General features: G+C 38.5%; 1 protein-coding gene and 1 long non-coding RNA gene across 2 annotated transcripts in view; one reads left to right on the top strand and one right to left on the bottom strand.

Annotated features, from left to right (window-relative positions):
* Window positions 1-440: 440 nt before the first annotated feature.
* TEKT5 (tektin 5) overlaps window positions 441-25089 on the bottom strand; it is a 29649-nt gene continuing 5000 nt past the window's right edge. The window contains exons 4-7 of the mRNA XM_068908393.1: window positions 24442-24585; window positions 20394-20616; window positions 4966-5120; window positions 441-758 (exon numbers count right to left, since the gene is read on the bottom strand). Of these exons, the coding sequence (XP_068764494.1) occupies window positions 545-758; window positions 4966-5120; window positions 20394-20616; window positions 24442-24585 (736 nt within the window). The 3' untranslated portion in view covers window positions 441-544. The remainder of the gene's footprint in view (window positions 759-4965; window positions 5121-20393; window positions 20617-24441; window positions 24586-25089) is intronic.
* LOC138061070 (uncharacterized) lies at window positions 10428-16483 on the top strand. Its single transcript, XR_011134688.1, has 3 exons — window positions 10428-10499; window positions 12407-12521; window positions 15195-16483. It is a non-coding gene; the product is annotated as an uncharacterized lncRNA (long non-coding RNA).

The following is a 25089-nucleotide window of genomic DNA, read 5'->3' as shown; positions in this document are numbered from 1 at the left end:
CTCAGTTAACGCAGGCTATATGTGCACCTGAAGTCACTGCACTGAAACTGTCCTTCAGCTTCTGTGAATCAAGCTTGTTCAACCATCACTAATTCAAAACAGAACATTAAATTTAGCGTTACTAGAAAAGAGGAAAGGGAAAGCATGAGGTGAGCATTTAGAGTTAACCTTTCCAGATAAGGATAGAAACACAGATGGCACAGATGGCCTGAGCTCCTAAATTCTGTATTGCACTTGCACTGTTGATGAGTATAGAGTGTCTGTCTAACATTTTCAGTAGCTTGTAACTCACATACATGTGTTGCAATATTTTTCTGGTTATTTCAGCCTGTTTTTGTTCTGTCAGAAGTCTACTAATTGTACTCCATGGAGCAACTGCAGTTGAGAAGGCTAAGTTGTTCTAAGGAAAGAAGCATGGTATTGATTTTGGTTTGTTTATTGGATTTCATTATTAAAAATAGTAATAATAATAATAATAAATGTTTTCTTCAGGATTTGCAATTTTTATGTTATGCATTAAAGAGATCAAAGGTCACTTGTTACTTCAAGTGTAGCCAACTAGCCGTGGGGTGCTGGGGAAGGTTTTGCGCGTGTCCATACACTTCTTATCAATGATGAAGGAGTTTGTTTTCACAGAAAGTTCATGTTCCAGCTTTGATTTGTCGAGGACCAACATCTGCAGAGTATCACGGGCCTCTTGCAGACGTTGCTTTAAGGTCTGTAAGGTGTCATCTATAGTAAAAACTTCATTGACAAGCCTGAAAAAAGAGGAGACAAGTTGCCCAAATAACTTCAGCGATCCCTCACCACAATACCTTTATAACAGTGGCAGGTCTGGTTTTCAGGCAGTGCTCTTAGACTGAAGCAATACGAAAACTACTCTTTGCCAAACCTGCATGCTTGGCACCTGTAAGAAGTGATAATTTCTTGCTTGTATTGACCTTTAACAGCAGATTAAGTCGCTCTGCTTTTATCTTCTATCTTTTCAATTGCAATATTCTTCGCTTGCAACATCTCCTTTTTAAAGCCTTCCTAGGGCAGGGCCATGTTGAGCAGCTACACATGACCCTGTAGCATGCATTTGGGATGGATGTTACTGAAGTGCGCTGGTGTAGTTCATGACAGCTTAAACTCGTGCAGCAGGATGTGCTAAATAGTATAGATATGATGCAAAAGCATGTTAATCAGGAAAGAATCATTTACCCAGATAACCACTGAATGTGGATCTGTGAAATCAAGTTTTTGTGAGCTGATATTGGCCAAATTTCTTCCGGTGCCCTATCAAGGAAGATGTGGCAAAGCTTCTTATGTACTTGCTGAGCTCGTAAGCTCTCTTTAATACTGAGGATTTTATGTGTAGAGATAACTCTACCGAAAAACTGACCACCAATAAACCGAGGCAAAATGCATGTCTCCAGCAGAATTCTGATTCAGATTTACTTTGTGAAAGATGGGAAATACTAACATTTAATATTTCTGACAAGCAAAAATTTATTTTCAAATATAATGTATTTTCTGAGTTCAGAAATCTTAGTGTTACAAAGTTAATCTGCTTTTTATACTGTATGAAATGGGTCCCTCTCTAGTGTCCTCCATTTTTCAAAAGTTAACGGTTCCATCTCAGATTCCCGGCTGCAAAGACCTGGGATTTCTGGAATGTTCATGGCTCACTCTGCCAGCCTTTTTAAAGCGACCATGTTATTAAAAAGCCTTTGTTTCTGAAGGTCATATGTAGAAGCATTTCTGCCACAGTTGCTTTGTGGTAAACTGTTTACCTTGTATATGGTGATCTTACAGATACATCTAGTGAAAAGACGTGTGAAAAGAGGTCCTTTCACATTCCAAGAGGTTTGTGCTGTATCTTTGTCTTGATTGGCTGTAGCTTAGTACTACAAGTTTGCACCATTTGATGTATGATTCATATCGTAGGATTCCACATTTCAGAACTCTCTAAAGTTGCTATTCTATTGCGTAGGCTCACCATGAAACATTTTCCTAAGCTAACTGAAAAGTCTGTAGACTTAAAACTAAAAAGTCTGCAAACCTGAAATCTTAAACATTGGGCTGAATTTGAAGCTAGCTTAGTTCGGGATCTTGATAACAGCTAGAAATTTTATCTCATGAATATGCTACATTGCTCTAATGTGAATAGGTTCAGTTTTACAAGTGATGTCACATATAGCCTCTCCTTATCTAATGTTCTGTTAATTGCTCAAAGTGCCATAGCCTGTAAGAGACATCGTTTTTTCCAGAATCCACTTTAACTTTTTTTGGATAGTCCCTGTTGGTCAGAACAGCACAGAAAAACTAGACTTTATTAATTTGTTTTCTGTCTAATTCCTTCAACTACAAAGTTGGCAGTGCACACAGAGAACAAGTGCCAACATCAGTACTTCCTTTTAAATAAACAGCAAACTCAGATAATATTTGCATGTTACAAAGAAGTGGTTCATTTGATATTTTCTTTCCCTATTACAGTTGAGCCGTTGGCTTGAGCTCCTTCTTGCTTTAAACCACATGAGAGAAATACAGTTAAATTATTTAAAAATCAAAAATCCTTTAGAAAGGGAGTTAGATAGCCAATGGTTTTGCTTTCTTAGATAGGAGTTTGTCTTTAAAAAATTTGAGACGCGAGCTCAGCCAAAAACTGTGAGTGAAAAAGTGTTCCAATTTCAAATACCCTCTGTCAGAATTTCCATCTCTAATTGCAGCTATAATGAACAAAACAGTAAAAGATTTGGATTTCGGTTAAAGCATCCAAAATAACATGATCTGAATTAGGTTTGCCTGGGAGAAATGAGAATAGGATATGCTATTTATCTGTCTATTTATCAGACTGACTGATACAAAACTTGTGTGTACATTAAGCCTAAAATACTTCAGAATAGCTGTGCAACACCTTGTAAATCTCTTAAATAATTTGTAAGCTAGTAAAAGTTTTATTGCTTCAGAATCCATAAGTGCACTTTATCTTCTAAGTATGTCATGTTTTTGTCCTTTCACTCCAGTTCAGGAAAATATTCAAAGATACCCTGACATACCAGTGATTTCAAATAAAGCTTCCAAACTTTTTTAGGCAGGACCCTTCTGGAACATCAAGACCATCATTGGCAATTGTGGGAAGCAAAAAGGATGATCTGAGCCTCTGCTTCAGCATGCTATTGATCCCACATCAAATAAGTTCTGTATATTGGACGTATGCAGTGTCCTGTTAAACTGGATAACATCAATCATAATGATGCATACATTTTCATGGAAGAGATCTTCAGGAAGGAAGCATGGAGAGAACAAGACTCAGAGTGAAGAGCAGGCTGGAGTTATAGTTTAGTATTTGTGGCCATCTTGGGTTTTTTGGAACTAAAATGCTGAAAAAACCCTGAATGCTGAGACTAATATATTTGCACAGCTGATCAATGGTGAGTGGCAAATGGAAAAACTAGATCTGCTCCTATAGTAAAGATAACTGCTCAGTGAATGCTGCAGTGGCCAAATCAGAAGTTTTCAGTTTTCTGACAGTTGAACTCCTGCACCTAGAACAGGCATGATTTGTGTGACATGAAAAGCCACAGAAATAAAATTATCTAAATGGATATGAAAGACTTCAGATACAAAACAATATTTTGTGAGAAAATGCATTTGGAGAGCAGCATAAAGCTGAAGATATCTAATATGTGGATATGCCAAAGGAAATGTCAAGGTCTGAATAGGGAGGTATGAAGCTTTTATATATATATGTGTGTGTGTGTGTGTGTGTGTGTATGTATGTATACACACACACACAGAGTACATATATATATAGTACATATATATTGTACATGCATTGTACAATTTATGAGTTAAGGAGTTAGAAGAAAAAGGGAAAAATGACAGTACAGTGAACTATGATTCACTAGCACTTCCCTATTTGAATAAAGACTTTCTGAGCTGATAAAACACTGTTTAAGAAAATTAATAATGAACTTAAGCACTATGTACCTCATTAATCTTATTGTATGTGAAGCTGTTGTACACATTGGGATCTTGCTGGAGACAAAAATCAAAAAGGAATAGTTTCATACTTTTCATAAAAGTCTTCAAAAAATCTCTTACTGGAGTGTGCAATTCACTGCAGCTATGGTAGAAATCTTGGTGCAGTATTTCTTGAGAAATCCCCCACAGAATATTTTGGAGACAGTATTTTAAATAAGATATACTAGATAGGGTTCTCATGGAAACTGATGTGTTCCAAATGGATCGGGAGAGAGGGAGAGAAGCAGGATTCAGAAGAACTGCCTTCAGTCATTAGAGAAGACTAATGTCTCAGACATCTTCTTGTACATCCAGAAAGATACAGTACGCACTCTACAATGAACCATAGCAGAGAGATCACCAAGCTAATGCCAACGTGAGCTGGAAAACCCCCACACCTATATAACCAAAATACATGCCAGATGAGCTAACCTATACAAAGATGATACTGGAATCACCACATACTCATTGAAAACAAGTTGAGGGAGTAAAAGATGCTGCCTCATTCTTATTTGCAGTAAACCTTTAGAGCTTCACCATTAGATAATTTTTGCATAACGCAACAGAATTTTGTCTGGGATAATATATTTCTAAAATCAAGAAACTCCTGAAGTGAAATACTGCTGTTTTATACTGGATGGAATTAAAATCAATTCAGAAAACCCAACTCAGATGTGAGACTGAATCCCAAAAGATATCGGTCACCAACAAGCAATTGATCTCCTAACTGACCTGGGAGAAGGACTCTAGAGGGAACTAAACACACAAAACATTGGAAGTTTTGGCCCATCATTTGAACATAGCTACTTGAATTTTAGTTCTTTCTTCTGGAATTTGTATCATCACCATGTAATGAATGCAACTCTAATTTTATCAAATTAATTCATCCTGCTGTTAAATTTTACATTCCTGAGCGGCTGACTGAGCAAAGGACAGGGTGGTCTGGCCTCTACTTACTGAAAGTGAGGTGCATCACGGCAAAGTTCTATATTGGGCCGTTTAGTTCTTCCCTCCAGGCGGGTTTGAGCCACTTTCAGTGGGTACTCCTTTGCCATTATAGATCTCTCCAGTAACATGATAGTATTTTCTGTCTGAAAGATTTCTTGAAGTGTCTGAACAAAGAAGAGTATTTTTATAAGCCACACATGCATACATTATCAGAACTCTCCCCGGCTTTACACACTCCTATTGGAACGGCTTACGTTCTGGCATGTCATTTTGCTTTAGTTTAGGGGAGGGAGGAGATTGCTACAAGCTCACAGCAATCAAGTGTATTTGTATAATATGTTGGCTTATTCCTGCCTGTTCTTTAAAAGGGCATATGGTAATCACAGCTCATGGGAGAGCCAAAGGGAGGGGCCTTACAGACATACATCAAAACATTAAAGCAGTTAACGAAGTTATTCCTGGAAAACTGGATAGCAACACTGGAGAACCACTTCCACTAGGAAATGTACCATCTCTTTCCTATTGTAAAATTTAAAATTTTTTATGCAAATTGGCATATAAAGTTTTTACAATCAGAAGACAAGCACAGAGTTATTAGGGAGGGAGAAATTCCAACTGTGCTTTTGTGTATGAAGCCATTTTTGAAGAGGCAGTGTTTACAGGTCTACAGAGGCTTATTTCCATTTTGCTTCCTTGTCCATTTTTTCTCCTTAATTAAAAAGTTGCTGCTTGATCATTAAAGTTTTGCAGAGATAAAATTCCAAACAAGCTGCCATTTTCATTCAAACCTTCATTCAATTCTCACTTCCATTTGCCCCATAAAAATTGAAAATCAAATATGTCCCCTCTGAAATTGATGTGTGCTCCAACTGTTCAGGTGACGTAAGTTCACAAGCCTGCAGATTTAGAAATACAGTCATATTTTCATATTGAAACTACATTTTGAAAATGTTGAAAGCACCTCTGGGAGCTGTAAAGGGGAAAAACAACTTGCTTTAAAGGCTTATTTTCTTTAAATGGAGAAGGTATGGAGTGAAGCATCACCTAAAAGGGTAGGCCCATGGAATTAGAATAGCATAGTTTTTAGTTGCAGAATACGTTATCATATAATCGTATTATCTCTCCAGATCCTGCAAGTGCTCAAACTGCAAGGGAAGGGCGCTTTTTTGCTCAGTCTGGAACAAGAATGGGGAAAATGTTTATATTCAGGTAACATTTCCTAGCCGCTTGGTCATTACATTACTTTCATTTATGGCAATTCATTACAGCCAATATGTTGAATGAATTCAAGATTTTCCTATAGACAAGAGCACAAATTTAACTAACGTAGTTTCTCAGCCAGGCTACTAAGATCCATGCAACTTGAATTTCAGCAACGACTAAGAATGGTGTAAAGTGATTTAACCTATGCCGCTGTTTAGGTTTTGCCTACATAGAAGAATGTACTAGATAAGCTAATGCTGTGTGTGGCTTGAAAATTGAATTAGTTTCTGCTGCTGAAAGGCTGTTTATAAACAAACCCAGAAAGTTTAAGGGTGCTGGGAGCCTGCACATCAATCCATATCTTTAAGGGCTTGTCTATGCTGCGTAGTAGAATAAAGTGAGAGATCTCCTGGCTAGCTAGCACTGTCCAAACCAGTTCAACCCTTACAGCATTGCAATTTGCCAATGGATGAATCATCTTGGACTCTGAAGCAGCAGCAGCGTATGAACATGACTGTACAGATTTGAAACCAGGTGAGTGTCTCCACACAGTACTCCTGAGCACTTGTGGGTACAGTGTTGGTTCTCACAGAGCTGTTGCGTCTGGCTTCACCTTTGCCTTTACTGCTTACAGGCTTCAGGGAAAAAAATGTGGTTTATTATGAAGGGAATACAGTGTGAAAGAAAGTGAATCTCAGATTAGTAAATCTCTCCTTAAAATTTCATTCTGCAGTGGTTCTTAATTAAACAATCTCCATAAGTAACCTATGTTTAACTGGAAATATTTATGCAGGTAATCCAGTGCACTTTAGTAACTTTATTTTGCAGAGGAACTACTCTATGATAAGATTGCATTGTTAGATACATAGCTTTATATTTGGTTACGTATAGTTATTTCTATAGATACAAACCACGGCAAAGAGATTTAATGAAGTTAGATGTCTTTACTGCACAGAAAGTCTACATCCTTCCTTTACACAAAGGATTTGGTTTGGGATCTTCTGCTGCTCAGAAGCAGAGCTCGACTAGCTTGTGCTGTTACCAGCACTTTACTATTTACTACTTGGCTAATGCAAAGTTCACTTTGCTAAGTGAATGTAGCGTGTGTTCGTGCGTACATGACAAAGAGCGTGCATTCCCTCCACCCTGAGGTGAGGTCCAGTTTCTAGGTAGGCTGCTCCTGATTTATTGGATGTATATCAGAGTGATTTTAGAAGCCCTGTACTTGGCTCCCACAGTTCACCTTCACTGCCAACCAAAATATCAACCTGCTGGGATGTACCAAGGCTGTGAGGGTAAGAAATATGTACGGCTTTTAGAAGTTACCCACTGCTTAGCAGGGTCCTCCTTTCCTGTGTTTATATTACAGCTTCTATCACTACTGTGGTGTTTCCCATGCTACGCCTTATTGCTTGCAAGAGAGCCAAATTCACTGTGGTGTAATTCTGTTCCCTGCAGTGGGTTATCATGAGGATGTTAGCCTTTTATTATTAATTCCATGTACATTGTGCTCCAAGCATTTTACAATAAAAAAAATAATTCAAAGAAAAACAATCAAACTAGCACACATCTCAGCCCAGTAAGAACTGGGCAAAATTCTCTTTAAGTTTCAGAAAGGGATGAGGGGGTCTTTTTGGTTTCATAACGAAATAGAGGACTTGCATTCTCAGATCAGCTTCTGAGCAGGACCTTTGTGGTTCAGACTTTGAGCTTTATTGCTGGTAACATTTTCCCTCTTGGGCAGCACAGGCAAATGGTGATTCACCTTTGTAGAGGAAATCTATCAATCTAGCAATTAAAGCAGCCCAGAGCATTTGGTTAGAAATCAACCATGACAGTGAAACCAGCTCCCCAGAGCAATGTAGCAGTTAACAGATGTGCTCATATTATGGTAATGTAATCACCATGCTGGTATTTTATGTTCTGTGACAATATGAATCAAAACAATGTCATTTGCTGAGTGAGTAGAGTTAGGTTACAAGCTCTCCTACAGGTTAATTGTTTGGATCAGGTTAGAGAAATGTAAGGAGATGAACTTAACAGTTTCTGAGAGAAAAATGTTTTCACTGCCTCCCCTCTCAGTGGAAGCAGTATAGGTATTTCATGTTTATTCCACACCTGGAAGGAAAGCAGTAAGCCATCAAAGGGGACTCAGCACGTGCACAGGAACACACGCTGCAGCAGGCTCAGCAGCATCATACAAATTTACAAAAGGACCAGGGAAACAGTTTGATAGTCTTCAGCATTTCAGATAACAGTGCCATTCCTCTGCCACAAATCCTCATTTGGGCCATAGCATACCGTGGCAACCAGTAATATGTGACAGTATGCAATAGCTGGGTGCCTTTTACTCTTTCATTCTGTTTGTGTGAAAGACTAAATTATATATCAAATGTTTTTTAAGATGTAGAAGGAACAAACTGGACCTACTAAAGACAATGTTGAACAGATTGGGAGAACGGCACATCTAAGAAAAATGCTTATGTATAAACTGTTCTCAGTCTCTTGGAAAGGCTGCTTTCTTTAAAGTCAGCTGGCAGTAAGAACTTTAGGAGAGAGGTTTTCTGGACCCACACTTCTCTCAAATCTTCTTCTAATGCACTCATATTGGCCACAGCAAAGGTACAACTGCCAGACCACAAACTGATATGGGAAAACTGATATAAGACAATAGTCTTATATCTAGGAGCCACTCAAAGTACTTGGATCTTGCACGACGTTAATGTCAATTCGCATAATGTTAATGTTGGAAAGAGACAAGCTCTGAAGTCTAATTAGAAAATGTTTCTCTTTATTGAGAATCAGGTGTTCATGAAAAGAGAGCTTTCCACCTAAAAGTCACTGAAAACTCAAGGCTTTATGCCCAGCCATTATAAGTTTTTCTGCTTGTACAACAAGCAGTAACTGCAAAGCACACTCATGCCATATGAACTCCCTAGCTGCTCTGGGGTCCTTCTCATAAAGGTAGAAATAGTCTGCAAGAACATTATGCACAACCAAGACAACTGATTAGTACTACTAAGCAAATCCTTCCTTAGTCATTTGCTAAAGAAAAATAGTTTAAACCTGCCTGTGAACTCAAAATTCAAATTTAAATCTATGCAGCCATCTTTAAGCACTGCTTGGCTACATAAAAGTGCATATGGTTTAGGCTCATTCTGTGCTCTCCATTCTTTTATTTCTTTTAAAACACTGTCATTTAAGACATACAAAGAAAAATGGCCTCAGGGGAACCACTTCCAATGCATCGCAGAAGCTCTGTACAAACTGTTTTTGATTATTCATTCTGGCTACACATTGGATAAAATGATTTAGATATTCTACTGTACATAAATGGATTGGTGGGGAGAATCACCAGATAGCGTTGCACCAGTCTACGTCATTTCTGGATGACCTCCAAAGGCAGGAAGGGAAAACAACAAACCCTGAGCAGCATGTTCCTGCGAGAGCATGAGGAAGGACTGGCTCAGGCAGCCGGTCCATCCGGGTCCTTTCTCTTCCAGGATGTTAGCAAAACTTTGTCCTGGAGCGTTCTTGAGAGCGTATCAAAAACTTTTCTCTCACTGTTCTGTCACTTCCCCAAAGCCAGGATTTTTATAGGCTGGATACTGTAAGACCGGGAGACAGAGCTGCTGCAGTCACACATATAGTGTGACCTGGGTAGCCTTAAATACAACGTAAGCATTTTGAAAGTGCTATAGTCAGATTGTAACTATTAATTTTTTTGTTTTCTGAGGTTTTGCTCAGCATTTAGTTGCGAATGAAAAAAGCAGCAGTCAGGTATTATGGTGGGAGGGACATTCTTGTGCCAGATAGTTTTGTACATTTCTTTAGGTTTAATATTTAGCCTCTCAGTCTTTTATTTTTTTTAAGTTTTTCATCTGTTTCCATATTTCATCCATTTTATTTTGTGCCTGTTATCATACTTAACTGAATAATGTGACTGATTTCACAATTAATTTTAGGGCATATGGCCACATTATTTCAAAGTAAAACTATGATATTTTTTAATCTTTGGATTACAAGTATAACACAAATCTGTAATCTGAATTAATTTTGACATGACAGTTTTTACAATGCATATATTTTAGAGTTTGAAGCTACTGTAACTTCTGAATATCATAGCCAAATTCTTGATAGACATTACCAGGTTCCTTGCTCTTGTTGTTTTCAGAGTTTGTTTCTTTCTATTGAAGCTTAAATGCAGGCCACTGTTTTATAACTTAACAAGTTTTATTTTGTTTTTGTTCAGATGGTGGGAACAGTCCTGCAATCTCTAAAGGAGGCAAGTTCATTTTAAAGAAATAATTACGCTTTTCAACAGAATGTAACATCAGCAGGTAATGCACTCAGATAGTTTAACTGAACTGAAGCAGAGTTAGAATCCCTCTGAGCAGTAACTTGTGATGGAATTTCATAGTTAGAGAGTCAGCTGATTAGTTGGGCCCAGGGAAAATATTTTCAGCCCAGTGCACTGCACAACTCATCAAGCACATCAGGAGTGAAGAGACTGGTCTGGACTTGGGAATATTGCAAGCTTTTGTTTAAAAGGCAACAGGAGTAGGGCTGGAGTAAATACCATCGACATCCTCAGATCTGAAAGCTAAAGCATACTGTAAGTTCTACACACGCCAAAGAATACCTATAAAATCCCCAACATCTTAGTTTTAGCTCTATCTTTAACATGATTTTTTCACAGAAAAGAAGAAACCATAAGAATGTACACAGGATTCTTATAAAACAAAGAAGGCTGCAGCTGTACATTTGGTCATTTAATCTGGGTCCTTATGGTCAGTTTGTGCATGGCCCTAAAGGTCTATCCAACATAGATTGAAATGTAGGACCAGGGACCCTGGGCCTTCAGTTTGTTTAGTAATAAGTCTTATAAAAATCCTGCTTCCACTTTGAACTCTGAAAATAACCCAATTAATTTCACTTTTATATGCAATCAGTTTCTATTTAACTTTTCCATTGGTCCTCAAAATGTACAAGAGGCTTATTTTAAAATAGCTTTTTTTTAAATTAAAGGGGAAGAAAAATAAGGGACCATTTAACTTGGCCTGGATTTTGACTAGCCTATGCAAGTCTTCATGATTTCATGATATTAGCCAACCATCTTAGGAGACAGAAATCTACTTTTGTCTTCAAGATAGTGCCTTAGTTTGCACCTGTAATTTCTCTTGGTTTGTAAGTAAAAGTCTAATGTTTATATATTGCCAGCTTAAATAAATATTTCCTCATTCAAACAGGTTTTTCCAGGCAAGTTTGAGCTGCTTATACTAGCCCACACCTTCACAACCACTTCTGAGTCACTGTTCATTAATCACCTGAAAACTTTATTCTCAGACAGGTCCAAATATTAAATTATAAGATTAACTGTATGATTATAAGGAAAACTGCAAGTGACCAAGTTTTTAAGGTGTGCAAAGAGGAAGGAGAAAAAAGTACAGAAAAGTTTTATGAGGGTATATTGGGGTCAGAGATAAAAGCCCTAGTGGGGCTGTGCCCCACTCTCACTTTGCTATAGACGTGCTCCTTCCCCCAGCTCGCAGCGCTCTGCTGCGCCTCTCCTGCCTGCTTCTTGCACTGCCATCCCCCTCGCATTTTAGTATTTCTTTATGCTGCTGTCCTAAGGAGGTCCAGGCTGTGTCCTTTTCAGAGCTGTAGCTGGGTCTATTTTAGATGCTGGTAGGCAGTTTATGTTTCTACAGCCACTGAGGTTTTGGTGCCTTCTGTTCTATGTTTTATGCTAGTTATAAACTTAAGTAGGTTCATTCCCTGAATTTTATAAAAGAAAGTTGTGTAAGTATAAAATGTATTCTGTATTTCCTTCTAGCCACTACATAAACATATTCAGCAGTTGCTGAATTTTTTCAATATAACAAATAAATTTAAATTTAATAAAAATAATTTTGGGTCAGAAAGGGTGAGCATGAGGGATGGAGACTCTCAGGGGCTAACTTGTTTAAGAGATGGAGTAACTTACTGAAACAAAATTCTCTAGGTTCTGCATGCATGGAGTAAAAATATACCAGGTAAAAAGTTTCCACCACACATTGATGAAATATTAATTTTGCACCCTGGGAAAAAAATCAGGGCTATTTCTAAAAGCACACATTCTTAGTGAATTCAGTGGAAAGCTCAGAATCATGGTTACTTGCTTATTGGAGTGGTTGGCTATTTTTTCACAGTTTTACTAAACACGTGTTTGCTTTTCTAACATGTTTCTGATCCTTTTGCCCCCCAGGTAGTGGAAGAGCAGGCCTTGCAGGAAGGGTGGTGCTGGGCAGCTCTGCCTCTGAGCATAGAAATGCTTCTGAGCACAGCAGCACAGTGCTGGCTGAGATAATCTGCTGTTTAAGGTATGATATAAATACTGGGCTATGTAAATATTTCAGAAATTCTGAAATTCTGAAATTCATTAGCTGTCTGGTCTGACTGTTTCCCAGATCTAATGCAGTAAACATCCTGCCCTATTGGTTATTTCCAGGACAGTGAAGTTAAGGTAACTATTTATGTTAATACTAACTTCAAGGAAGAGATGCATACATACTAATGAGGGGCCGCACCATGATTAAAGGTTTTCCTTCTTTTCCTAGAGAATTGTGTACATTTTACACATCTTGTCATAAACTGAGTGTTTGTTGTAGAGAGGCATGCTGAAGACACCATACCTCCATCTTCTACGTTATATTAGGTAGGCTATGTTTTCCATTCACTGGCCTAAAAATCTGGTCCTGGGACCAGAGCCTAACCAGTCATATGTTCTATTTAGACTCTTGGAGAACATCTGCATTCCCCAAAGACCACATCCTCTTTCAGCTCAGTGATGATGAAACACAGTGGCACTGTAATACCTTCTCTGGTTCATAATCTAACCCTTGCCAAGTATTCACTGAGGACTCCTTGGCTTGTGCCTCAGGCACCTCATATGTCCAGGGCTCTGCAGTCCAAATCCTGGATGGACCTTGTATTGTTATGACTGAAATTAGTTCCAAAATTAAATAAGACAAATTAGTGATAGAGTTGTCTCCTTGTGCAATTGGGGCAGAATTGCAGATGGGACACTTTCAATCTTCAGGCCCGAAAGAAGTTAGCTATAATTACCTGGCCACCTGCACTGCATGCAGGTCAGTAGTCTATCCTATAGAAATTCCTATTTGTAAGCCAGCATCTGTAGAAAGAGCAGAGCTTTCAAGGGAGAACACTGATCTTGATTTCATGTTCCTGGTGCTGATGAAGCTGTTGTGGTGATGAATTCCTTTGCTCTGAAAAATATGTGCTTTTGTTTCCCATCTGGATTTGTCTGGCTTTGCCTTCTAGCTACCGATTCTTCTTTTGTCTTTGTCTGCTCAAGCCGAGTCTTCTGCATAGATACTTACTGATTTAGCAATTCTAGGCTCCCACCCCAAATCCTCTCTTGGGTAAAGCTAAATAAAGCAGTATCATCTAGTGCTATTAACATCATCCTTTTCTGTCTGCTAAAGAAAAAGCTGAGGAACTTATTCCACCAATTGCCTGCTTTCTAGTCCTTTAATCATTCTTGCAGTTGTGATAACTTCTGGGCTTTGGAGTTGAAGTAGGAAATGCTTTATACTACACCCTTGCTCCCACATACTCAGTTTGATTGTCACTGTAAAGATATCAAATCAACATAGGCTTCTAGAAGAAAATCAAACAAAAGTGGGCAGGGAATAATTCTGCTTAGAAGCTCTACAGTGAGCTGGACAGGGAGACAGATAAAGCAGGTTTTAAGGACCACATACCCCTTATGCATGTAATAATTTCCTGTTCAGTCATACAAAAGCAATTTAATCCTTTTTTTACTGTTTCCCCCATGCAAACCCATTCCCAAACTTCAGTTAAACTTGAAGACTGTCAGCTTCACCAGACACTTTTCCCCAAAAGAAGTGGCAGGCAGGAAGAGCTGAATAGCAGATACTACAGCTCCTAGAGTGGACAAAACTCAGGCAGTTTCCCAAATACATCAATGGGGAGGGCAAGTGCCAAATGAAGTAAGAGTGAGAGCAGACAGCAGCTGGACTGAGATTGCAGAAAGGCAAGTGGGAATCACTGACAACCAATGTTTTTCTGAGACTTCCCTAATGATGGCTTGGAAACCTGATCTGAATTTGGAGCCTATTCGTTATTGGGATTCAGACCAAGCTCCAAGTACCTGCTAAAATAAAGGGTAAAAACACAGCTATCTGTCCTAAGACAAGATATCTGTACATTCCTAAACCATTCCTCTAACCAAATGCTACTTAGTGTAAGTTAACAGTTAAAAAAGTGGTGGAACAGGTTATATATGTTATAAAATGATACTGCATGTGTGTTTTCACGCTGTGTGTTGCCTTGTGCTAAGCAGCTGGGTTTGGGGTTCTTTTTGCTCCTGTGCTCTTTCTCAAATCTGTTTTTCGAATGCATACCAGGATAAGTTCTTAGGTGCATCCCATGGTCTTACCTTGATTGGGAAGTGTGTACGGTTAAGGCAAACTATATGAAGTCTTTTTCTGAACAGCACACCTTGTTGATCTGCTTCTAAATAGGATATGTGGACATTCTGTAGTGGAAACTTAGGTTAAATTGTGGGACAGAACTCCAATCAACTGCAACAGGAAAATTTTTGGAGTCTTTCTATCAGCACCTCAAGGTAAATGGTGCAGGAACATTGCAGAGACTGAGACACAAGTCCACCAGCAGAGCTAGCAGCAGGCAAAATGCTTATAAAAACAGATGGACTGCTATGCAGTTATTACTCTGAGACTTGCACAGTTTGTAACCTGCGATGGAGACATTATGTCATTGATGGACAAGGTCCTGGCAAAACTTCTGGCATAATGTTTGGCAGAAATAAAAACAGAGCATACCTTCACTGCACAGATGCATTCTGTGTATCTTTTAGTAAACAGTGCACACCTGTCTGAACATAAAAGAAGACAATGTCCTAGAATAAAACTAAGGAAAATAGTAATGGATCGCTGTTCCTCTTTACATTTCATTTTCTGAGAAATGCAAATTTGGTACTTTTTCAGGAGGAGGAAGAGGAACTGGAAGGCTTCATGCACAACTGCTGCAGATTGTTCTCACAGAGCCTTCAGTAACTCAACTACAATCAATTACTTTTGAACAAGAACATCATTCCAGTGATCTTCTGAAAAGAAATTCTATAAAGGACTGTTTCAGACAAAAGCTCTCAGCAAACAGAGGGTTAATGATACAAAATGCCTACTAAGAGGAAAATCCCAACTCTGAAAAAGTAACAGGTGTAGCAACCTGCAGGTGGAATTTCTTAGCTTGCCAGGCCACATTAAGAACAAACTACAACTTGTTCATTCCTATATTTTTATGTCAGTTAATTCCTAGTCATTTCAGTGAATTTTGACTAAGAAAGGACCTGAGAATTTATTTTTATGGACAAGATACTGGGAAAGGAAGAAGTGTGAATAGTTTGAACACCATTAAGAGAGAAGCTGAGGCAGGTGCCCTTGGTCTCTTGCTTTCTTTGCCACCACTAACTGCACTGCAACTTCGTTGCACAGCGTATTCTAAGACACTTCTCATGCACTGGTTTTGATCTCCATGGATTAGACTTTAAGTCCAAACCAGTATAGTTTTCCTTGACTTTTCTCAAAACCAGCACTGCTTGTGAGTTCATTCTGGTGGTAGTAAGTAGTGAAAAGCAATTGATAGAATAGAAGATAAATGAAAGGAAAAGGCATGAAGCAAAGAAGCTTTGAGATGAGAAATGTGAACTCAAGACTCCAGTAAAACATCATGTTGATCTATCAGTACTGCAGCCTTGTCATTCTCTAGTGCTTGTCCAGTTTTCTCAGAACTTTCTTAAATTCTATGGACCAGATGTTTTCCAAGCACTAAACGAATAGCACTGTGCTCACCTAATCACACATGTGATATAATCCAGCAAGGGAGAGAAAGGCGTTTGAGTACAGCAACGCAAGAGTTTTCCAATGGAATATTCATCTTGACAATGCCCATGTTCATTGGTTAGCAGATTTCCATAAGCAGGGTTGAGGTAATGACATTCTTGCACGGAAAGTCAGGAATGTTAAAGGTTCGCTATAAAGTTAGCCTACATGATGAACAGACATCCCACACTTCACTGATGCACCTCTTCTGTGTATCCCTTGCTATTACTGGTTTTCAGTCCAGCGTATCCATGGTTAGACTATTAGTTCCCGTCTTGTGGTCCTACCTCTTTGGTGGAAACCTTCATTTCCTCCCTCTGTCATGTCCTTCAGCACAGAATACGTGTTTGTAACATCTAAGCCGTTTTCATATAAATATTAAAGGATTCTCACAGTAACAGGGTTGGGTACTAACTGTATCTTGAAGCTTCCCATACTCCAAATGGAGACTGGCCTCCTGTCGCTACAGCCGCAGCCTAGCCACATATAATGTGACCCACTTTATCTTTGGCAACAACTGTTGCTGGTTTATGTATTCAATGCATTGCAAAATAGGACATATTTGGGGGCTTGTCTCAAAGGTCAGTTCCACTGGCTGTGGATGGAACTGGTAACATCTGCATGCGTGAAGTTGAGTGGATGTGTTTTTCTTCTCTGTGACAGCAAGATAGATGTGGATAGATAGTATCAGGCAGTGGCCAAGTAATATGGCTTTTGGATTTGTTTTTTTAAGTAGCAGTAGGAAAATAAACAGGTTTCCATATGGAACGCATATTTTTAATTAACTGAGTCAAAGGGTGTGATTAGTTTGGCTGATAGTCACCATTATTATGCATACATACAGGCAATATAAACTGAACATGGAAAAATTTTGATCCAGGGAAAAAATTTTAAGTACACATATTACAAATGCTAACCACAGCATGCAGCATAATCATGGATACAATATCAAACACAGATACTACTATAGTGCACTGTTCCCAGAGTTTACAAGTCTAACTAGATGAGTTTTTACAAAAAGCTTAGCTCCAAAGGAAAAAAAAATAGTTTCGAGAGCCACTAGATGAAATCTACAGCGTAAGATAGAAACCGTTCCATCTGGTGCTCTGCATTTTTAAAGAGTATGTGGTGGACCTCAATCTGAGATATTAGGCCTTTCGTTCATAATCTTAACCAGCTGATCTTTTATGTGTAAGTGATCTAAACAGAAGAAAATGTGCCATTTCATCATGGGATCATTTTTAGATCATCATAGCCACAGTATTTACTCATTTGAGTATTTTTTTCTTTCCTTTCTCAGAGTACAGAGTACTGGTTTTAGAAACAAACAATTGGGAGAGGTTGGCTGCATAGCTATTTGTCTGGAAGAGATTTTGCTGCTTTGCAAAGCATAAAAGTATTTTTCATTCAGAAATGGGTTCCAGACCTTATTAAATAAGTAGCTTCTCCTGGTTCCAAGGTAGCAAACCTCTTATATGCTTGTTCTCCTCCCATTTCATGAAGCTAGCCTGCTCAACTAGGAAAAGAATTTGGCAGAGGGAATGCTAACTCTAAGAGCAGCAGTCATTGCTTGAGAAGTCATTGCAAAAACAGCCTTTGAAAGGGTGATTCATTTTTTAACACAGAAATGAAACTGCAGCGCCCGTTGTCTAATGGTATTAGATACGAAGGGAACAGGAACTGTAGTTAGTACTTTTGATTATAATTATATCTCAAAGGAACAACAGAAGTACAGTTTAAGGGACAGCCTTGTCTCCTAGCTGCTCCGTTTGCTCTCTTATTTAAATATAGTCTAGAGATTTTTATCTCTGATGGTTACAGTCTACACTGCAAGCCTGGAGCAAGGAAGAAAAGGTGGTCTGTTATGCTGAGCTACAGATGACTGTTAATTGAGTGCTTGCTCCTTAGTTACTCTTGCCCTTGCATTCCTTCTCCTTCTTCTTGTCCTTTCATGGTACAATCACGGTACAATCATGAGCAAGAGAATTAATAGGACTCCTATCATATAACCTCCCCCACACCTTAACCAGCAATGCTTTCACTGAGCAAACCTATCCCATTTTCTTTTTCACAGTTATTCCATGTTCTTGGTTTCTGCCAGCTGTAAAGCTGTTGGCTGAGACTGAGAATCAAAACTAGACTCCTAGATTAGAGCACAGGTACTGCTAGCCTACACGGTCCCCTTAGCTACCTTCTGTTATTCAGAAATACAGGCATAGGGAATGACAGTCAGCCTATGGAAATGACATGGTGGAGGAAAACAAAACCATTATCTTGCATCCAAACTTGGCAACACTGATCAGCCTGAATTTTTCCTCACTAGCCTATGCAGTTTTCTTCTCTACTAGCATTTTGTTATTCTGCTCTATGTTACTGGGGTGTTTATACGATGAGTAAGGTATCTCTGCTATGGAAGTGCTAACTATCCCTTTGTAAGTCAGCATACACAGCAGCAGTAGCTCATGAGGAGAAAGAAAGGACTTGCAGACTCTCCTGTCAACATGACACTTTTTTATTCATGTGTACCACACAAATTAATTGTTCTTTATATAAATATGATTATTCAGTTCTCCAGATAGCTTATTACTGCAATCTAATGGCGTGATAGGATAGGGACACAAATCAGTTTTTCTTCCATTATACTCCAGTTATCAGAAGTTATCTCATTCTGCCAACTGGACTCTGTGACCAAATCTCTGGTACTATGTTGGTATCTTACAATGAACTTTGTGATTCTATACATACACTCTGTGCTACCTTATGCTTTAAGGCCTTTCATAAAAGTGGCATTCAGAAGCAATAGAAAAGGTCATTGGAAAATGAGAAACAAATGTTCATAGATTAAAATCCATGAGAAACTTGCATGGATGGTCCAATTTAGGGAAAAGTGCTGAAGTTGCCTTTATTCATATTCAATGTAAAATACATGAAGACTACATTCAACACCTTTCCTGCTTTATAAGCAGAAAAAATTTAGAAGAAAACACATTAATTTATGTGCTATGATTTCACACATTTAGCTGGTCAGTTTGCACTTTCCTAAGAGTCCCTAAAAATAAACTAAAAACATCTTAAACTACTTACGGCAAGCAAAATGGTGCGAAAACACTATTGTTTCCGGATGTGCATCGAAACAAATGAGTGAACATTGATAAAGCTACTTTATTTGATAAATGCACCAGGAGTTTGGATATATAACATTATCAAATCCCTTTTAAAGCTTGACTCTAAATTTATTGACTCAAATTTATTATTGTTGCTGACAACGCAGTGGAATGAACTATTAATTGAAATTCGTCAGCATACTATTATATAGTTGGTTAGTTTTTCTGTAAAAAAAATGATTTTAAGGATGATTTATTGCTTTCTTAAATTATTCAGATTAGCTACTAAATAACTAACAAAACAAAATAGGTTTAAATAATTTGGGGTAATAAAGGAGGTATAAAACTGCAGCTAGACAGGAAAGTCCACAAGGCATTTGGAAAAGCAGGCAAATTGATTGGGAAGAAATAAAAAATTGGTCAATCGACAACTGTTGCACAGATCAATTACTAGGAAATGCAGTGCAGAAGAGTCTTCATACTGAAGGAAGCATGTTACCAGCAAGTTAGCCTTGCTCTGTCATTCAGAGCATTTCTCCTCTATGTAGCTTATCCCAGGTACCAAATGAAAGAAGCCTCATCAGTGCTGGCATCCTCAACAGTGCTGGTTTTGTCTGTCCAGTCTCTCAAACTTTATGAATTACATTTAACTTAAATATTGAAAAATAAAATTTTAGTTAATTCTGAGCTCTTTCCTTGCTACTGCAAAATGAAAGTGTAAAGACTTTTAGTCTTCTCCTTCCAAATGTGCTGCTGTTTGTGGGACTTTCCAAAGTTAGCTCATTATTTACAAAATAAAATTAAATACATGAAAATAATTCATGTACTATTCCTGGGCCAGAAAATAGTCAGGAAATATCATCAACAAATATAAAATACCCTCAAAAAATACCACCTAAGATATCTTTCCCCACTGTAGAATTGTAAGTTGCAAATGAATGTAATCAGAGTGAATCTCCACATAGGACTGATGTTGTATGATGCAAAACCTCAACTTGTCGGTCTGCTCGTCTTTGAGTGATCTCTTCTCATGTGTATGTGTGATTCTAACGCAACTGCTTGAGGAAAATACAGCTAATACAGCTATACATTTTGGGGAGATGCTCACAGAAGAAGGCGGTAAACTCTAGAAAAACCTTCTGCGTCTTTCTGTTACAAATAATAGGCAGCTGTCAACACTTACCTTGGCTCAATTTCTTACCTTGGCTAGTTGAGCTTGGAGTTTGTTCTTTGCATTAGCTACTTCAGAAATGCGATGATTAAAAGCCAAGTTGGTACTCGTGAAACGACTCCACGTCTCCTCAGATGCATTCTCCAATGCAGCCTCTGTCTTGTCCCGGAGCCTGATGGAGTTGGCCCTTGCATGCTGAGAGGACCTGATATTGTCTTCACTGAATTTAGCCCATGTTTCTGGAACTGAAACACTAGAAAGAAATTTTTTAAAAAAGAAGAAAATAAAATTAAAGCTTAAGTCAGCTATCTTCTGTTCAGTGATAATTACAAAGCATTCATTCATTGAACTGTGTGCAATCTTACATACAGGTTCCACACCTGCTATTTTTGTGTATTTTTCTTTCATGCAAACCAAAGATTTGTCAGCACTTATGGAGAGCTGTTCCTTCTACAGAGTTCCTATGGTTTGCTTAGATGTTGTAGTAGAAACAGTAAAAAACAAAACCAAAACTAAAAAACCCGAAGTACAACAAAGAAGAATGAAAATCTCTATTTCCTGAAATAGAGGACAAGTAAATTACATTAATCCCCAGCAAAATATTTGTTTTCTAGCCAGTAATTACACAGCTGCTAAGTAAAGGTCTCAATGCCCTTGGCATCAACTCCCAAGTAAGCTGATTTATGTATTGCTGTACAAAGAATGACCTGTTCTTGCATAGTTGTTGTATATTTATGCTTAAAAATAGTTTTTCAGGATCAGGTATGCATGTCAGAAATGCAGCTTTACTACATCTTTAACGGATTAGGTGGTGGTCTGAATTGATGCCTGCTGTATCTCAGCTGAAATTCGACTCATTTCTCTGTGTTAAGTTTCAGAGCGTTAATGGCTTTAAGGGATTATTAGATTATTTAGCAGGAACCCCTGTACATGGCAGGCCATTAAATTAGATTCAACTACTGTATATTTTTGCCACTCCAAAGCCTTTATCCTGGGAAGACTGAGTTGTGTGTCACCACCAGAGAACATGAGAGTCCAACGTAGTTTAGGAAAGATGGGCAAGATACCACAAAGAAGTGGATTTTTACCCAGCTCATAGTTTCAGGCAGCTGTCTCCTATTAGAGCAGCCCTACTGCTTGAGATGTGACCTGTGTAATGAAGTGTGTGGCTCTGATCTCCTCGGAGCCGTCATCATCAGAAGGAATGGTAGCTGGAAACCAGAAAAAGCCCTGACCTAGGAGTCAGAATAACTGGACTTTTTTTCCCAACCCCATCACTGTCCTTCTGTGTCATTTGGATAAATATCCATCCTCTCACTTCTCCATGTATTACAATGAACGCTTCTGCCCTACTTGCAGGGCTTTTACAGTTAAATTTAGTAATATCTTTGAGACATACAGAACTGGTTCTGTTAGGGAAAAGCCTGGGAATGCACAGTAAAATTGAATATAGGGCTTGTGCACTGAAAAACACCACGCATGAGTGTTCCTCGGCAGGGTGCGGTACACACCCAAACTTTGGGATGTTTGATTTCATGTCCAAGCTTCACAGTTGGCCTTCATTATCATAACTCGTTGAATGTAAAACCCAAACTCAGATCCTTCCAAACTGAGAATCTATGTGGCTTTAAACTTGCAGCTTTAAACTGAGCCTTTCCTTTGCTGAAAAATTGAATCTAGATATTGTGCTTTACACTGGCATGGCAGGTTTTAGGGATATGAAGGATGGACAAAAAAAAAATGCAGGTGAACACTTTTAATCCCACCCAGATGTGGCTTTTATGGCCAGTAAGGCCATTAATCTCATTTATTTCAATAGGCACACCCTCTGTCTCACTGGGCATTTGAGGGTCATTTCAGTGCATCCTTTTAACCACAAAACTGCTGTTTATCTTATAATGTTGCTAGTGTCTAGCTTGTCAAGAAAGTTTAGCTGAACCTCCTTGATGTGGTGTCTTCTAAAGTATTAAGGTGTTTCATTCTCCTTTTCAGTGGGAAAAAAGGTAAGAAAAACTTATAATTTTAGAGTGATTAGGAAATTGTGGTTGCTTTTTGGGGAAGAGATCTAGTAATTTTAATTTAAAAGAAAAAGAAGCATGTGGAAGGAGGGGTGACATCAGTAAAGCACAAAGCCCAGAGATGTGTAGAATTACCACTGTGCAGGCAGTGCCCTTTCTGCTAGTTACACAGCTGGGAGCAGTGACAAGTGCGTAAAGAAGAGCGAGCTGTGAAAGCTACCCTGGGCATGACACGATGTGGAGTACGCACCTTGAGAAGTGGTGCAGCATAAGCTAAATTCACCTCCTTCTTTAATGCACTGCTTAGCCTCCTGGATTACTTCTTCTTTCACTCAGAAATCTTTAGTATATTTTAGGAAAATGTACAAATATATTACTTGCCAAATCAAAAGGCTGAGACAAACTTCTTTAGGCATTTAGACATCTTTCCCCATACAAAACTTCCCCCTAAAACTATACTTGCATGTTAAACTCTCCAGGAATAGGTCACTATTTTTTGAGTTTAACATTTGCTTTCTTTAGATTTTAACTGAACACTGAGAATAAATATTAAAGGGACATAAAAAGTTAATTTTTCCAGTGCTTCTTTTCTCAGTGGCCTTTTTTAGTTTTCCATAAAGTATTCCTTTCTCTCCAAACTGAAATACCGATCTTGCTAAATGAGAGGATTTGGAATTCCTTAGTGGTACACATTTATTTGGACAGTTGCTCTGAAAAGTTTCAGACACCTGACAAGCCATCACACTAGTGCTGGCTGTGCTTACAACTTCTGATCTCGATAATCTTAGTGTACTTTCTGAGAATTTGTTTTTCTCTATGGTCTGATGGATTATATACATTTTCTGATCATAAAAGGTTTCCATCTTGACCTTCTGTAATACTTAATCTGTTCTTCAGCATTGCTTTTCCAGATTGCAATTTATTTGGCTGTCTCTGTTGAATGATTCAGGCAGAAAATACCTGCTCTGCTTTGCTCCTAAATGCTGCAGGTATGTCTCAGTAAAATGATAAGGAAAAATGGCACTGCTTTGGATAATGGTTGATGAAAAAGGAAAAGGGCTGTAAAACTTATTCATAAGAATCTGCTTTTTACAAGAGTTGGTGCAAGAATATTCTTATTCATGGCTAATTCTAAAAGCAGGTCGTGTTACTAGTGTCAGCAGAATGCCTGCCAAGTTTCTCTCAGATATGCTTTCATTTCAGTAGTGAATGAGGTGATCTTTTAATGAAAAGCAGAATATAAATAAACAAACGATACTGATTCTTCCCTCCTCTTTCAAACAGGGCAGAATGGGTATCACTTGAGATTATGGAGTACGTTCACCATTCAAATACTGCTGTGTTAAAGAGTGATAAGGCAACTAATAAGTCATTAGCACAAAAACACTGCCCTCTATTGCAAGTTGCTTTTTTTCTGCTGTTGCTTTAGGATTGGATGCAGGTCTTCATAAGGCAACTAACTAGCAATACACAGTTTTTAAAACTGTACATAACTGGTTCAGTCACTACTGATAAAGGTGAGCCAAATCTTTCAGTCATACTGTTTAATACACATTTCTGTGTAGCTTGATGACCTAATTTCCAAGGGATCCAAGCCATTTTTATGAAAAATACATAAAGTCCTTCATGTATATTTGCATGCTTTTTACCAAATTGCACCTAAGTGGTGGACCTGTAACCAGAAGGCCACAAAACAGTATAAATCAAAACCAAGGGAGAAGTCTGCATGAAGCACTTTGACAACAAGGAGTCTGCTGCTACACGGTCATAAAGGATGGTCCTTTCTGAAAAATACAGCTCACTACACATTCAGTATTGTAGGTGCTGCAGGCTACCAACTTTTGCTGCGCCTCCAACAATGGCAGTCACTGGGAGGCATGGAGCACTTGAGGGTGATGGAGGGTTTCTCTAAAGAAAAAGAGCACCATATTGAAAAAGAAGCCACTTATTTCTGTATCACTTCTCACATATCAGGCTGGGGCTTGTGCTGTACTCCGGCACCTGCTTATATACAGGAAGGAGCATGGAAAGAGCAGGCTATAATAACGGCTCATACTCACGTTCCATCTATTTTCTCCACTCCATGGTAAAAGCTGATGCTGTCTGATGTGTTCCTCAGGTTAAAACATTTTTCATCAATAAAATGGGCTGAATTTTTGTCAGAAAGATCCTGCTCCAGGGCGTGCTGTACATCTCTGTTGATACTGTGAAGAACACAGTCTTACCTTAATATGAACAACCTTTTATGTTTTTGTGCTGAATAGCTAATTCCTTTCATTCTGCATCCTCCAGCACATGATTTTATAGTTTGCTGGCATCTACACTGTGGCATGAAAATGCTTTCCACTGTCATTTAGCTAGAGGGAGTTGCTATACCATTCATGCCTGCTCAACTTTTGGCCTCTGGTGAGTATTCCCCAAAGACCTGTATTCAACTCAGTGCATTTAATGGAGTTTGTCATTTTGATGATAGATGATCAAAAGGATGAAAAACAAGAGACAGTTGTTCTGTGCCATGAAGGAAAGCCTCAGAGCACAAGGGAGGAGGCTTTCAGTGGTAACCTTCATGCCAGCAAAGCTGCCCGTGAGAAAGCAAAGTGTAGACCAGAGTTCTGGTTTCCCAGGTTTCCAGATCTGGGGGGAAAATTCACTTAGAATATTTCAAATTGTACATCACTAGAAGGAAAGTCAGCTCAAATATTTCTGCT

The sequence above is a fragment of the Struthio camelus genome, chromosome 15 (assembly GCF_040807025.1).
Source record: "Struthio camelus isolate bStrCam1 chromosome 15, bStrCam1.hap1, whole genome shotgun sequence".
NCBI classification, from domain to species: Eukaryota; Metazoa; Chordata; class Aves; order Struthioniformes; family Struthionidae; genus Struthio; species Struthio camelus.
This window is presented reverse-complemented; position numbering and strand designations above follow the sequence as displayed.